At 44.5% G+C, this 14,327-nt stretch overlaps 1 protein-coding gene across 1 annotated transcript in view; it reads left to right on the top strand.

Moving 5' to 3' along the window:
• The window catches only part of TMC2 (transmembrane channel like 2), a 106,458-nt gene that overhangs the window by 15,558 nt on the left and 76,573 nt on the right, over positions 1-14,327 (top strand). Inside the window, exons 3-4 of the mRNA XM_026455222.1 lie at positions 7,629-7,944; positions 10,706-10,858. Of these exons, the coding sequence (XP_026311007.1) occupies positions 7,629-7,944; positions 10,706-10,858 (469 nt within the window). The remainder of the gene's footprint in view (positions 1-7,628; positions 7,945-10,705; positions 10,859-14,327) is intronic.

Here is a 14,327-nt window from a genome sequence, read left to right as displayed (position 1 = left end):
TATATAATTAGCTGGTCATGGTTAGTGTGCACCTGTAGCCCCTGCTATTTGGGAGGCTGAAGTGGGAGGATTGCTTGAGACCAGGAGTTCGAGGTTGCAGTGAGCTATTTTCGTGCCATTGCACTCCAGCCTGAGCAACAGAATGAGACCCTGTCTCTAAACAAACAAACACACACTTTAGAATCAGTTTATCAACATCCACAGAATAATTTCCTGGGATTTTGACTGATATTGCATTAACTCTGTAGAGAAAGCTGGGAAGAACTGACATTTTAATAATGTTGAGTCTTCTTATTCATGAATGTTCCATGTTCGTTCCATTGAACATTCATTTATTTAAGCTTTTGAGTTCTTTCGTCAGAATTTTGCAGTCTTCTTCATATAGCTCTTATGCATATTTTGTTAGATTTATACATAAGTTTTGTTTGTTTGTTTGTTTGTTTGTTTTTGAGACAGAGTTCTGTCACCCATGCTGGAGTGCAGTGGCACAATCTTGGCTCACTGCAACCTCCGCCTCATGAGTTCAAGGGATCTTCCCACTTCAACCTCTGACGTAGCTGGGAATATAGACTCGTGCCACCACACCCAGCTAATTTTTGCATTTTTAGTAGAGACGGGGTTTCACCATGTTGGCTAGGCTGGTCTGGAACTCCGGACTTCAACTGATCCATCTGCCTTGGCCTCCCAAAGTGCTGGAATTACAGGCATGAACCACCGTGCCCTGCCATGTATTTCATTTTTTTAGTTCTAATATAAATGGTGTTGTGGTTTTAATTTTAAATTTCAATTGCTCATTGCTGGCGTATAGGAGCAATTGACTTTTGCATATTAACCTTGTATCCTGCACCCCTGTTACAAAATGGCTTATTGGTTCTAGGAGGTTCTTGTGGTTTGTTTTGTTTTGTTTTTGTCAATTCTTTGAGATTTTCTACATAGACAATTATGCTATCTGTGAACAAAGATAGTTTTATTTCTTTGTTCCCATTTAGTCTACTGTTAATATCCTTTTATTGTCTTACTGCACTATCTAGGACTTCCAACACAGTGCTGAGTAGGTGACAGGAGACATCCTTGTCATGTTCCCAGTCTTGGGGGGAAAGCATCTAGTTTCTCACCACTAAGTATGATGTTAGTTGTAGGCTTTTTGTAGCAATTCTTCATCACATTGAGGAATTATCCCCTCTATTTCTAGTTTGCTGAGAATTTTTAAAATCATGAATGGGTGTTTTTTTTAAATGTTTTTTCTGCATCTATTGATATGATCCTGTGATTGTTTTTCATTAGCTGTTGATATGATGGATTACATCAATTGATTTTCTAATGTTGAGCCAGTCTTGCATGCCTGGACTAAATCCCACTTGACCTTGGTATACAACTCTTTTTATATGTTTTTGAATTCAATTTTCTATTTTATTAAGGATTTTTATATCTATGTTTATAAGAGATACAAGTCTGTTTTGTGTGACGTTTTTGTCTGGTTTTTGTTCTAGAGTAATGCTGGCATCGTAAAATGAGTTAGGAAGTGTTCTGTCTGCTTCTATTTTCTGGAAGAAATGTTTAAAAAAAATTGTACCATTTCTTTTTTAAACATTTGACAAAATCACCAGTGAAATCATCCAGGCCTGGTGTTTTCTACTTAAAAGGTTATTAATTGTCGAGATAATTTATTTGATAAATATAGGCCTATTCAGATTACCTGTTTTGCTTTGTGTGAGTTTTGGTAGATTGTGTTTTTCCAGGAATTTGTTGAGTTTATCTGAGCCAGCAAATTTATAGGCATCAAGTTGTTTGCCATACTCCTTTGTTATCCCTTTTTTTTTTTTTTTTTTTTTTGAGACAGAGTTTTGCTCTTGTTGCCCAGGCTGGAGTACAATGGCATGATGTCAGCTCACTGCAACCTCTGCCTCCTGGGTTCACATTATTCTCCTGCCTCAGCCTGCCGAGTAGCTAGGATTACAGGCACCTGCCACCACACCTGGCTAATTTTTTGTATTTTTAGTGGAGACGGGGCTTCACCATGTTGGCCAGGCTGGTCTCGAACTCCTGACCTCAGGTGATCTACCCTCCTCAGCCTCCCAAAGTGCTGGGATTACAGCATGAGCTACCATGCCCAGCCTCCTTTATTATCTTTTTAATGTCCTTGAGATAAATGGTGATGATCCTTCTTTTATTTCTGATATGAATAATTTATGTCTCCAGCCTGGCCAACAGAGCAAGACCCTGTCTCAAAAATAAATTGATAAATAATGTATGTTTTCTCACCTTTGTTCTTGGTGGGCCTGGCTAGAGGGTCATCAATATTATCAATCTTTTCAAAGAACCACTCTATGATTTCATGCTTCTCTCCGTCATTTTCTTGTGTTCAATTTCATTGATTTCCGCTGTAATTTTTATTATTTCTTTTATTCTGCTTACTTTGGATATAATTTGCTCTTTTTTAGTTTTATACAGTAGAAGCTTGGCTTATTGATTTTAGATCTTTCTTCTTTTCCAATACATGCATTCAGTGCTATGAGTTTCTTTCTAAGCACTGCTTTTGCTGCATCCCATAAATTTTGATCAGTTGTATTTTCATTTAAATGTAGTCCAAAATATTTTTTCATTCTTTTGAGGCTTCTCTGACCTGTGTGTTACTCAGAAGTGTGCTGTTTTGTCTCCAAATATTTTGGTATTTTCCAGTTATCTTTCTGTTACAGATTTCTAGTCTAATTCCATTGTGATCTGAGAGAGTATATTGTATGATATCTCTTCTCTTAAATTTGTTAAGGTGTGTTTCATGGTCCAGGATATGGTCTATTTTGGTGCATGTACCATATGAGCTTGAGAAGAATCTGTTGTCGTTGGATGATATATTCTATATATATTAATTTAATCCAATGGATTAATAGTGGTATTCAGTTCAACCATGTCCTTACTATTTTCTGCCTGCTGGCCCTGTCAGTGGTTGATAGAAGAATATTAAAGTCTCCAACTATAGTAGTGAATTGGTCTATTTCTCCTTGTAGTCTTTTTTGTTTGTTTGTTTGTTTTTGAGATAGAATCTTACTCTGTCACCCAGGCTGGAGTGCAATGGCGCCATCTCTCCTCACTGCAACCTCGCCCTCCCGGGTTTAAGCCATTCTCCTGCCTCAGCCTCCAAAGTAGCTGAAATTACAGGCATGCGCCATGATGTCCAGCTAATTTTTGTATTTTCAGTAGAGATGGGGTTTCGCCATGTTGGCCAGGCTGGTCTTGAACACCTGACCTCAGGTGATTCAGCCACCTTGGCCTCCCAAAGTGCTGGGATTACAGGTGTGAGCCACCGAGCCCAATCTTTCTCCTTGCAGTTCTATTATGTTTTTGTCACATGTATTTTGGCACTCTGTTGTTAGGTGCATACACTTTAAGTATTGTATATCTTCTTGGAGAACTGACCCTTTTGTAATGCCCGTTCTTTTTATTTTTTATTTTTTGGTCTTAAACTCCTGGGCTCAAGCGATCTGTCTGCCTCTGCTTCCGAAAGTGCCGGGATTACAGGCATGAACCACCACACCTGGTCTTGCCCTTCTTTATCTCTGATAATTTTACTTGCTCTGCAATCTGCTTTGTCTGAAATTAATACAATTACTCTAGCTTTTTTTTGATCAGGGTTAACACGGCTATCTTTCTCTGCCCTTTACTTTTAATCTATAAGTGTGTTTATATTTAAAGTGGGTTTCTTATAGACAACATATACTTGGGTCTTGGTTTTTTGATCAATTCTCTGACAATCTCTTTCTTTAGTTGGTGTACTGAGATTATTTACACGTAAAATGATTATTGATACAGTTGGGTTAATGTTTACCATATTTGTTGCTGTCTTCTCTTTGATGTCCTTGTTCTTTGTTCCTATTTTTATCTTCTACTCTTTTTCTGCCTTTTGCGGTTTTAATTGAGCATTTAATATGATTCCAGTTTTTCTCCTTTGTTAGCATATTAATTTTGCTTCCTTTTTACTTTTTAAAAAGGGTTTGTTCTATAATTTGCATTTCTAAGTAATTCAAGTCCACTTTTAAATAACACTATACCTCTTCATGGGTAGCGCAGGTACTTTATAATAGGTTATTCCTAGTTTCTCCCTCCCATCTCTTTGACATTGCTTTAATTCATTTAACTTATCCATGAGCTGTGATTATCCAACATATTGTTGCTATTATTATCCTAAACAAACCCTTATCTTTTAGGTCAGCTATGAATTTAAAAAGAAGGATTTTATTTATTTATTTATTTATTTTTGAGATGGAACCTTGCTGTGTCACCCAGGCTGGAGTGCAGTGGTGTGATCTCATCTCACTGCAACCTCCACCTCCTAGGTTCAAGCGATTCTCCTGTCTCAGCCTCCCCAGTAGCTGGGATTACAGGCACGTGCCATCATGCCTGGCTAATTTTTGTATTTTTAGTAGAGATGGGGCTTCACCATCTTGGCCAGGCTGGTCTCGAACTCCTTGTGATCCACCCGCCTTGGCCTCCCAAAGTGCTGGGATTACAGGCGTGAGCCACCAGGTCCGGCCTATTTTTTCTTTATTTATTCCTTCTTGAATGCTCTTCCTTTACGTAAATCCAAGTTTCTGACCTATGTCATTTTCCTTCCCTCTGAAGAACCTCCTTTAACATTTTGAGGGGCTGGACAGGGTGGCTCATGCCTGTAATCCCAGCACTTTGGTAGGCTAAGGCAGGAGAATCTCCTGAGGCCAGGAGTTTGAGATCAGCCCGGGCAAGATAGTGATACCCCATCTCTAAAAAAAGGATCACTTGAATCCAGCAGTTCAAGGTTATAGTGAGCTATGATGGCACCACTACACTCCAGCCTAGGCTACAAGGTCGCTGTCTCTAATGAAAATAAAATAAAACTTTTTTTTGCAAGGCAGGTCTACTGACAACAAATTATCTCCATTTTTGTTTGTCTGAGAAAGTCTATCTTCCTCACTTTTGAAGGATAATTTTGATGGATACAGAATTCTATGCTTTTTTTTTTTCCTTCAACACTTTAAATATATCACTCTACTCTCTTACTTGCACAGTTTCTGGAGAGAAATCTAGTGTAATTCTTATCTTTGTACCAATAGGTAAGGTGAGTTTTTTCCTCCAGCTTTTTTCAAGATTTTATCTTTGTCTTTAGTTTTCTGCAGTGTGAATACGATATGCCTTGGTGGAGATTTTTGGCATTTATCCTGCTTGATGTTCTCTGGGCTTTCTGGATGTGTAGTTTGGTGTTTGTCGTTAATATTAGAAAAGTCTTAGCAATTATTAATTCAAACATTTATTCTCTTCCTTTCTCTCTTTGCCTTCTGGCACTCCCATTATGCATATGTTACTCCTTTTGAAATTGTCCCACAGTTTGGGGATATTTTGTTCCATCTCTGAAATTTCTTTTCTTTTTGCTTTCAGTTTGGGAAGTTTCTGTTGACATATCTTCCGCCCACTGACTCTTTCCTTGACTGTGACCAGTCTACTAATGAGCCCATCAAAGGTGTTCTTTACTTCTATTACAGTGTTTTTGGTTTTTACCATTTCTTTTTTATTGTTTCTTAGAGTTTCAATCTCTTTGACTATATTACTCATCTGTTCTTGCATGTTGTCCATTTTTTCCATGAGATCTGTTAACATATTAATCAGTTATTTTTATTTTTGTTTTCTTCAGATGGAGTCTTGCTCTTGTCGCCCAGGCTGGAGTGCAGTGGTGCAATCTCGGCTCACTGCAACCTCCACCTCCTGGGTTCAAGCAATTCTCCTACCTCAGCCTTCCAAGTAGCTGGAATTACAGACGTGCACCACCACACCCAGCTAACTTTTGTATTTTTAGTATAGATGGGGTTTCACCATGTTGGCCAGGCTGGTCTCCAACTCCTGACCTCAGATGATCCACCCGCCTCAGCCTTCCAATGTGCAAGGATTGCAGGCGTGAGCCACTGCACCCGGCCTAATCAGTTATTTAAAATTCCCACCAAATCTCTGTCATAGCTGAGTCTGGTTCTGATGCTTGCTCTGTCTCTTCAAATTATGTCTTTCGCCTTCTAGTATACCTTGTCATTTTTTTTTTGTTGAAACTGAGCATGATGTGCTAGAAAAAAGGAACTTCAGTAAATATGCCATTAATGTGAAGTGTTATGTTTAACAGGATAGGAGTTAGGCTATGTTTACCGTTTGCTGTAGTTGTGGGTGTCAGATGATTCAATCTCCCCTAAAGCCCTTGCTACTGTTTTCTCTATTCATTTAGGGTTTCCCTCAAAATTCTTAAATAGAATCTTAAATCTATCTTAAATAGAATCTGAGCCTTGCAGTTCTTTCTGTTATAAACCCCTGACATTATACAGGGGTCCTATTGATGTGGTGGTAAGGTGTAGGGGGGAGGAAAAATGTTCTATAGTTCTATAATTATATCTCAGTCTTTTAGTGAGCCTGTGCCCCTGGGCTGTGACCTTCACAAATGCTTCTCAGCTTCCTTCCTGACCTCAGGTGAGACAGGAAAACCTGAAGGGACTAGAGATGGGTACTTTTCTTTCCCCAGGTCAGTTATGCTCTGGTCAAACTCCAGTCAGCTAGGCTCACTTCGGCAAAACAGCTTCCCTTAAGAGCAGACCTTTGCTAAGATCAGAATGCTCTGGGCATATTTCAAACCTGTTGTTTTTCCTGCTGGAAGCATCAGGGAATTTTCCTTCAATCTCCACAGGCATGCGCCACCACACGAAGCTAATTTTTTTTTTTTTAAAGACAGAGTTGGCCCTGTCACCCAAGCTGGAGTGCAATGGCATGATCTCAGCTCACTACATCCTCCACCTCCTGGGTTCAAGCGATTCTCTTGCCTCAGCCACCCAAGTAGCTGGGATTATAGGCATGCACCACCATGCCCAGTAATTTTTGTATTTTTAGTAGAAATGGGGTTTTACCATGTTGGCCAGGCTGGCTCCAACTCGTGACCTCACAGTGAAATTCAGTAGGGCTCCTGGAGGTAAAACTCATGAAAATGTGCCCCAACCAAGGCAGTCATTCTCACCCAGACCAGAGGATTTCAAAATAAGTGGCCTTTGGACCTTGAGGGAGAAGAGATTTCTTTCCCTAGCCTTTGCAAGGTTTGTGGCTGAGACCCCAATAACAAAAGACAGATTAACAAGAGAAAAGCACCCAATTTTATTTAATGTAAGTTTTAGGGGACACACGAGCCTTCAGAAATGAAGACCCAAATATACGGGAAAAACTGTATTTTCATGGACATTTGTGCAGAAGTATGATTGCAGGACAAAAGGGTATGATGTCATGGTTATCAACCAGGGGGACGTAGCAAGGTCTGTTTGTTCAGATTCCTCTTGGCCTCTCTGTGTGACTTTCCTTTCCTTGGGTATAAGGCAGGACACCTGTCACAGGAGGTCTTCAAGGGAAAAGGGAGGGAGAAGTCCAGAGACTGACCTTCCTGCTTCTGCAATTTTCTTAGTTTCCTTCCGCTTAAAATACTCAATATGCCAAGGTGCCATATTTTGGGTTGTCCTGTTCTGAGCCCCGCAGAGCTCACAAGCTCACGTAATCATCTTGGACGTTTGATTTCTCACGTCCAGGGACATTTTCCAGGGGCTGAGGCCATTGGAACCAGAACTGTCCATTTCCTGCCCCTGCAGGTGACAGGCTGGGAAGGAGATCCTCGAGCAAGCAGGCTCTCAAAGCCGAGGGGACTCCGGGCAGGCGCGGAGCTCAACGAAGCCAGAAGGAGCGCGCTGGGGGCAGCCCAAGCCCGGGGTCTCCCCGGAGGAAGCAAACAGGGCGCAGGAGACACGGAGAAGAGCTGGGGGAACAGGAGCGGAGCAAGGCAGAGAGGACCTGCCAGGGGAGGAGAAAGCGAGACGAGAGGGCTTCCTTCAAGGAGCAGACAGCAGCCCCAAAGAAGGAGAAGGAGATTCCGAGGAAGGAGAAGTTGAAGCGGCAGAAGAAACCCAGGTGTGTTGTGGCTCGATTCTGCGCGCTCGCTCCGCGCGCTCCCGCTCCTTCGCGGCCCTTCTCCTTCCCCCATGAGGGGCTGATGTCCTCCTCCCTGGTGAGAGGCAACCCGTGCCCTCGCTCTGGCTTCCGCATCTCCCAGCCCTTACCACTGCCCCGCTCTGCGGAGGGTTCTTTATCCCAGAACCGGGATGAAGGTCGCAGGTCCTCGCACGAGGAGTGCCCACGGGCTGTCCACTCCACTGTCTCATGGCACACTGGTGAAGTGGAGCGCGGGTGGTGAGGTGACAGGGCATCAGGGTGGGACAAGACCCCGCGTCCCCTGAATTTCAGCTGGTGACTCACCCCAGCTCTTGAAGAGGAGGAGCTGAGAGACACGAACAAAATTGGATTCAGGAACCATCCTGAGGGCTTAAGAACACCTCTTTCCGGATTCCGGATCCGGGCCAGTTTCCTATTCCCGAAACGTGGCACTGTCTAGGAGACCTTCAAGGATGCTACCAGCTCTGAAATTCTGGAGCTTGGAGATTTTATTTGTTTTGCTTCCTTTGTTCCATTACCATGAGCACCAACTAGCACGTGTGGGTTCGTGGACAGGGCCAGCTTATGGCATCAGAAAGTGAAGATATGGGGTTCATGTTTTTGCTATCAATTTTAGTAGGTGTCTCCTCTTTGCCTCGTTTTTTCAATCATTGAGGATAATAGATGCTTTATTCGTTGCTCAGATTGTTTTAAGAATTCCTTGTGATAGGAGTAGGAAGGCTTTTGCAAGAGTTGGGAATATTAGGATTATGGTGAAGAGTTGATGTTCTTTCCCGGTGGTTTGTAGCAAATCCTCTTTGCCCACAGCCTCAGTTGGGTGCTCCGCCTTCCTCTCCACCTTTACAGAGAGGCTCTTAAACAAGGCCACTGATTTTTTTCTGTCGCCATGCCAACCATCCTGGCTTGGTTAGAGCCTTTGTCTGCTGTCTGGCTGCTCCCAGACATGAACTAAAGAGGTAAAGGGTGCATAGTGCCCTTGGCCATTTTAAAGTAATGTGAATGCACCGTTGATGGGCCCTGGGTGTCCTGAACTTTAGAGGGAGCCTGTACCATCCCAATGGGCCACAGACTCATTCGTCATTTTCAGCTGAGGGCCATGCCAGGGCATTAGAGAGATGAAAACGTTCAGTTCCTGTTGCCTAGATACTGACAGTGTGGCACAGGAGATAAGACATAGGCACTGGTAAGCCTAAGACAAGGCAGAAAGCAATATGCATGCAAGACAGGACTTGATGGAGCGCTGAATTCCTGGGGTGCTGGGCCATCAGGGTTCCTCCATGGAGAAGGTGAACATCTCAGTGAGGCTTTGAAGAACAGGTGGAATGTGAATAAGCAATGACTGAATGCCCAACCTCCCAAACTGTGGGAACACCCCATGCAGAGACTCAAAGGCAGCTATCATTGATTGGGTGTGCGTGAAGTACGGCAAAAAAAAAAAAAAAAAAAAAAAAAAAACTCTGTGTTCTAGGCTTTTCAACCTTTAAGGGCATCCTAAAACTTCTGCTTTGCTCCCCAGGAGTTAATCAGAAGCTAAAACACCCTTAGACTGCTGCAAACCTGTCTTTAAAACCTGCAGTAACCCAAGCCCACACCCTGATACTGCCATTTATGAAACACACTCAGGCTGCCCAGCCATAACCCTTCTTTAGTCCTTTTCTTTACCTACCCGATTGGGCGCTGTCTCGCTCAGCTGAGAGTCACTATTTTTATCACTAAAGGAGTCAGAATAGGCTGGAGGCTGTAAGGAGCACACACAGACACTTGGATTTTGGGACAATTGAGCACATAGTATTATCTGGGAGATGGGGAGGTCCCCAGCTGGAAATTCTCTACAGCCCTGCTGTCCAATATGACAGCCACTAGCCGCATGTGGTTGCCGAGCACTTGAAATGTGGCCCGTGTGCCTGAGGAACCGCATTTCTCATTTAATTGTAACTCAATGTTAATACCACTGAATTGACATAAGCATTGGTGAATTTACTTAATTTGGGCAGATGTAGTTTTGAAACTGGTTTGATTTGACTTTGAAGCCAAAACAGTTCTTCTACAAAAAGAAAAACTACTGTTGTCAATGCAGATACAAATATCAAAGGAAAATAATATTTTGCTACTTGATTCAGTTATTGGGAATCTTTTAAGTATGTCTAAAACAATTTGGGCAAATCTACTTTTTTCACCTATCAACTTATGAAATATACAGATTAAATATATCTGATGAAAGTTTAACATCTGAATAGCCTTGCAGTGTGAGTACAAAATGAATACTGACCTTTGAAGACAGTATTTTTTAAACGACTGAAATATCTCTAATAATTTTCTATTGATTACAGGTTAAATTCCAGTTTTTAATATATTTGATAAAATAAACTATATTATTAAAATTGCTTTAATCCATTGCTTTTTTACCACTTCAAGGTGCCTACTAGAAAAATTTACGTTACAGTAAGTGGCTTGTGTCCTATTTCTGTTGGGGCGCACTGAGCTGTGTGTGGTTTGTGGGAGGACTCGGAGAAATGGAGGATGGGGACGCAGCCCTCTGGGGCCCTGGGCTATAGGATAGAATTTTGGCCTCCGCTGCCAGGCAATGGGAGTCACCGATGGCTTCTGAGCAGGGGGCAGGAGTGCCATCTTGCCTGTGGGCGCCTCCTCACTCCACAGCACCTGAGGACACCACCTCCTTTCCATCTCCCCTCGGCCTCTGCCCTGGCTCTGCCTCCAGATCATCCTCCTTGGCCTCCAGTGCCTCTGGTGGGGAGTCCCTGTCTGAGGAGGAACTGGCCCGGATCTTGGAGCAGGTGGAAGAAAAAAAGAAGCTCATTGCCACCATGCGGAGCAAGCCCTGGCCCATGGCGAAGAAGCTGACAGAGCTCAGGTGAGCAGGCTGCGGGCCAACCAGGGCTGCCCGATTCCACAGCTCCTTCTGATGGGAATGGGAGCCCCTCCCTCCACATTTCCCCAAAGGGGCTTGATGTGAAGGGGGATGCTCCAGCAAGGAGCACAGCACTCAGGGAGCCCCATGAGAGTCAAGGCAGCCCTGCTGCTCGCCAGCACCACAGGCCCTGGAGGGGGAGCCATGGAAGACTTAGAGGACTCCCGACCTGTTCCCATGCCTTCCCCTGCCTGGCTGCCCCTTTTGTCCCATGCTGCACCTCATCTTGTGGCTTCTGTGCCTCCCTCACAGCCCAACACAGACATGCCTTCCCCTGGAAGCTTTCTAGACCCCCTCCTCCTCAAAAGCAGCTCTCTCTCATGTTCCTGGAGCACCCAGCATCTCTCCGTGTGTACACACTCTCACTCATGTGATTTGCACAGTGAGTGGGAGAGAGTCTGTCTGAACCACTGTCACATCCCCATTGCCTGGCACAAGGTCAAGCTGGCCCCCATGCAGCATGAATATTACTCTGTGAATGGCAGCAGGCCTCCTGCCCATGCCACTCGACTCCTGTTTTCTACTCAGCCACTTCTTTGGTTTCCATGTAAAAGGCTGATGCACAGAGCATTTGATGATTCTGGGGTCCTTGCTGCAGTTTTGAAGTAACAGTAGGCTGGGCGCAGTGGCTCACACCTGTGATCCCAGCACTTGGGAGGCCAAGGCGGGTGGATCACTTGAGGTCAGGAGTTTGAGACCAGCCTGGCCAACATGGTGAAACCCCATCTCTACTAAAAAGACAAAAATTAGTTGGGCATGGTGGCAGGCACCTGTAGTCCCAGCTACTTGGGAGGCTGAGGCAGGAGAATTGCTTGAACCCAGGAGACAGAGGTTGTAGTGAGCCGAGATCATGCCACTGAACTCCAACCTGGGCAACAGAGGGAGACTCTGTCTCAAAAAAAAAAAAAAAAAAAAAAAGAAAGAAAGAAAAAAAAAGAAATAGCAGCAGCAGTCATGTTACATACTTTTTGAGTTTCTGCTAAAAAGTTCCTATCCAACATGACCATTTTCCCCAAGGTCCCTCTGTTTTTTTGCCACAGTGTTGGGGGTGACACTCCCCCCCGTTTCCTCTGTAGGAAGCCCATGCTCCCTGGCTCCTCTCATATCTGAGCTTCCTCATTCCTCAAGTCAAACTCCTCACCCTTTATTAAGCAGAGCAGTTTGACAGCCACGTTTTCGCACTATTTATCCCAAGAGGCACGGTAAAGATCTAGCTACACCAATACTGGGCAGACCCTGACAAGGAAAACAAAGGTTACCCCACGGCCCTGCAAATTATTACGTCATCTCCTATACAGCTGCAAGAAAAAACACCTTCTGGTAGTGCCTCCAGGCTTATGCTTTAGGCCAGTGCTGCTGAGCACCAGAGCTTTCTGCAATGATGGAAATCAGTCTAAATCTGCTCTGTGTAACACATAGCCTCTACCACGTGTGGTTACTGAGTGCTTAAAACAGATTAGTGTAACTGAAAAACTGATTTTTTTGTTTTAGCTTTTATTTAAACTTAAATTTATGTATAGCATAGTGACTATAATTAATAACAATATATTGGATACCTGAAAATTGCTAAGAATAGATTATAAGTGTTCTCACCACATACAAGAAATAAGTATGGGAGGCAATGCGTATGTTAATTAGCTTGATTTAGCAATTCATAATGTATACATATATCAAAACACCATGTACACCATAAATATACACAATGTTTTTTTTTTTTTTGAGACGGAGTCTCGCTTTGTCGCCCAGACTGCAATGCAGTGGCCGGATCTCAGCTCACTGCAAGCTCCGCCTCCCGGGTTTACGCCATTCTCCTGCCTCAGCCTCCCCAGTAGCTGGGACTACAGGCGCCCGCCACCTTGCCCAGCTAGTTTTTTGTATTTTTTAGTACAGACGGGGTTTCACCATGTTAGCCAGGATGGTCTCGATCTCCTGACCTCATGATCCACCCGTCTCGGCCTCCCAAAGTGCTGGGATTACAGGCTTGAGCCACCGCGCCTGGCCCACAATTTTTTTTTAAGAGACAGAGTCTTGCTCTGTCACCCACGCTGGAGTCCAGTCCACCATGTTAGCTCACTGTGGCCTTGAATTTCTGGGCTCAAGTGATCCTCCTGCCACAACCTCTCCAGTAGCTGGGACTATGGGCATATGCCATCATACCTGGCTAATTTTTAAATTTTCTGTGGAGACAGGGTCTTGCTATGTTGCCCAGGCTGATCTCGAACTCCTGGACTCAAGTGATCCTCCAACCTCAGCTTCCCCAAGTATTGTGATTACAGGCATGGGCCACCACACCTGGCCCATTTGTCAATTAAATAATAAAATAACAAATTAATTTAAAAAATTTAAATAGTCCCATGTGGTGGGTAGCGACAGTGTGGAAGCTAGGCTCAGCTCTGGGCTGTCTTCCTTCTCAGCCTCCTCCTTTTTTTTTTTGAGACGGAGTCTTGCTCTGTCGCCCAGGCTGGAGTGCAGTGGCGCAATCTCAGCTCACTGCAACCTCCGCCTCCCAGGTTCAAGAGATTCTCCTGCCTCAGCCTCCCAAGTAGCTGGGAGTACAGGCACCTGCCACCACGCCTGGCTAATTTTTTGTATTTTTAGTAGAGACAGGGTTTCACTGTATTCGCCAGGATGGTCTCAATCTCCTGACCTCGTGATCCGCCTGCCTCAGCCTCCCAGAGTGCTGGGATTACAGGCATGAGCCACTGTGCCTGGCCCTCAGCCTCTGCTTTTTGAATCCTTTCTCCCTGCTCCCTCCAAGCTGGGCTCCTTCTCCTGCCAGCAGGGTAGAACGGTCACCTGTCACTCTAACAGAATCTCACTCCCACTCAGGTGTCACCAGAACACATCTTTTATTAACAGTGGAAAAAGTGTAGCCTTGATGCTTATGGAAATGAGATCTCCAGCTGGCTGTAAGTCTCAGGGACTGTGACAATTCCTGAGGGCTCCCTCAGCTGTCAGAGGAGGAATCTGACATCTCCTCCCTGCCTCTGAGGGACAGAGTTCCTGGGGCTGGCGGGATGGGCAGAAGTTGAGGCCTGAGAAGCCGGGCAGGCCTAGGCCTCTCTCACTGGAGTGGGTCTCCCAGCAAAGAGTGGTCTCCTCCCGTGGGCCTCCCTCCCGTCTCTTCCTAGCTTCTTCCTTTCCCCAAGGCTCCTTATCCTGGACTCAGGTTTAAGGGTCTCCAGCTTCTGGGTCTCCACCCAAGCTGGTGCCTCTGCCTGGCAGATCCGTGCTTTCTGCCACCTTCCTTGCTGATTCCTACACACCTTGTAAGACTCTGGCCAAGTGCCCTCGCTGCAGGGAAGTCCCCATTGCCCCTCCCCACAAGCAGGCTGATTGATTTACTGCCCCCCTCATCCCAAGGCACTGTCCCCTCTCTTGACTGGATGCTTTTGTTTTCAGAGCTGTGTCT

This window comes from Piliocolobus tephrosceles, chromosome 20, assembly GCF_002776525.5.
Source record: "Piliocolobus tephrosceles isolate RC106 chromosome 20, ASM277652v3, whole genome shotgun sequence".
Lineage (NCBI taxonomy): Eukaryota > Metazoa > Chordata > Mammalia > Primates > Cercopithecidae > Piliocolobus > Piliocolobus tephrosceles.
This window is presented reverse-complemented; position numbering and strand designations above follow the sequence as displayed.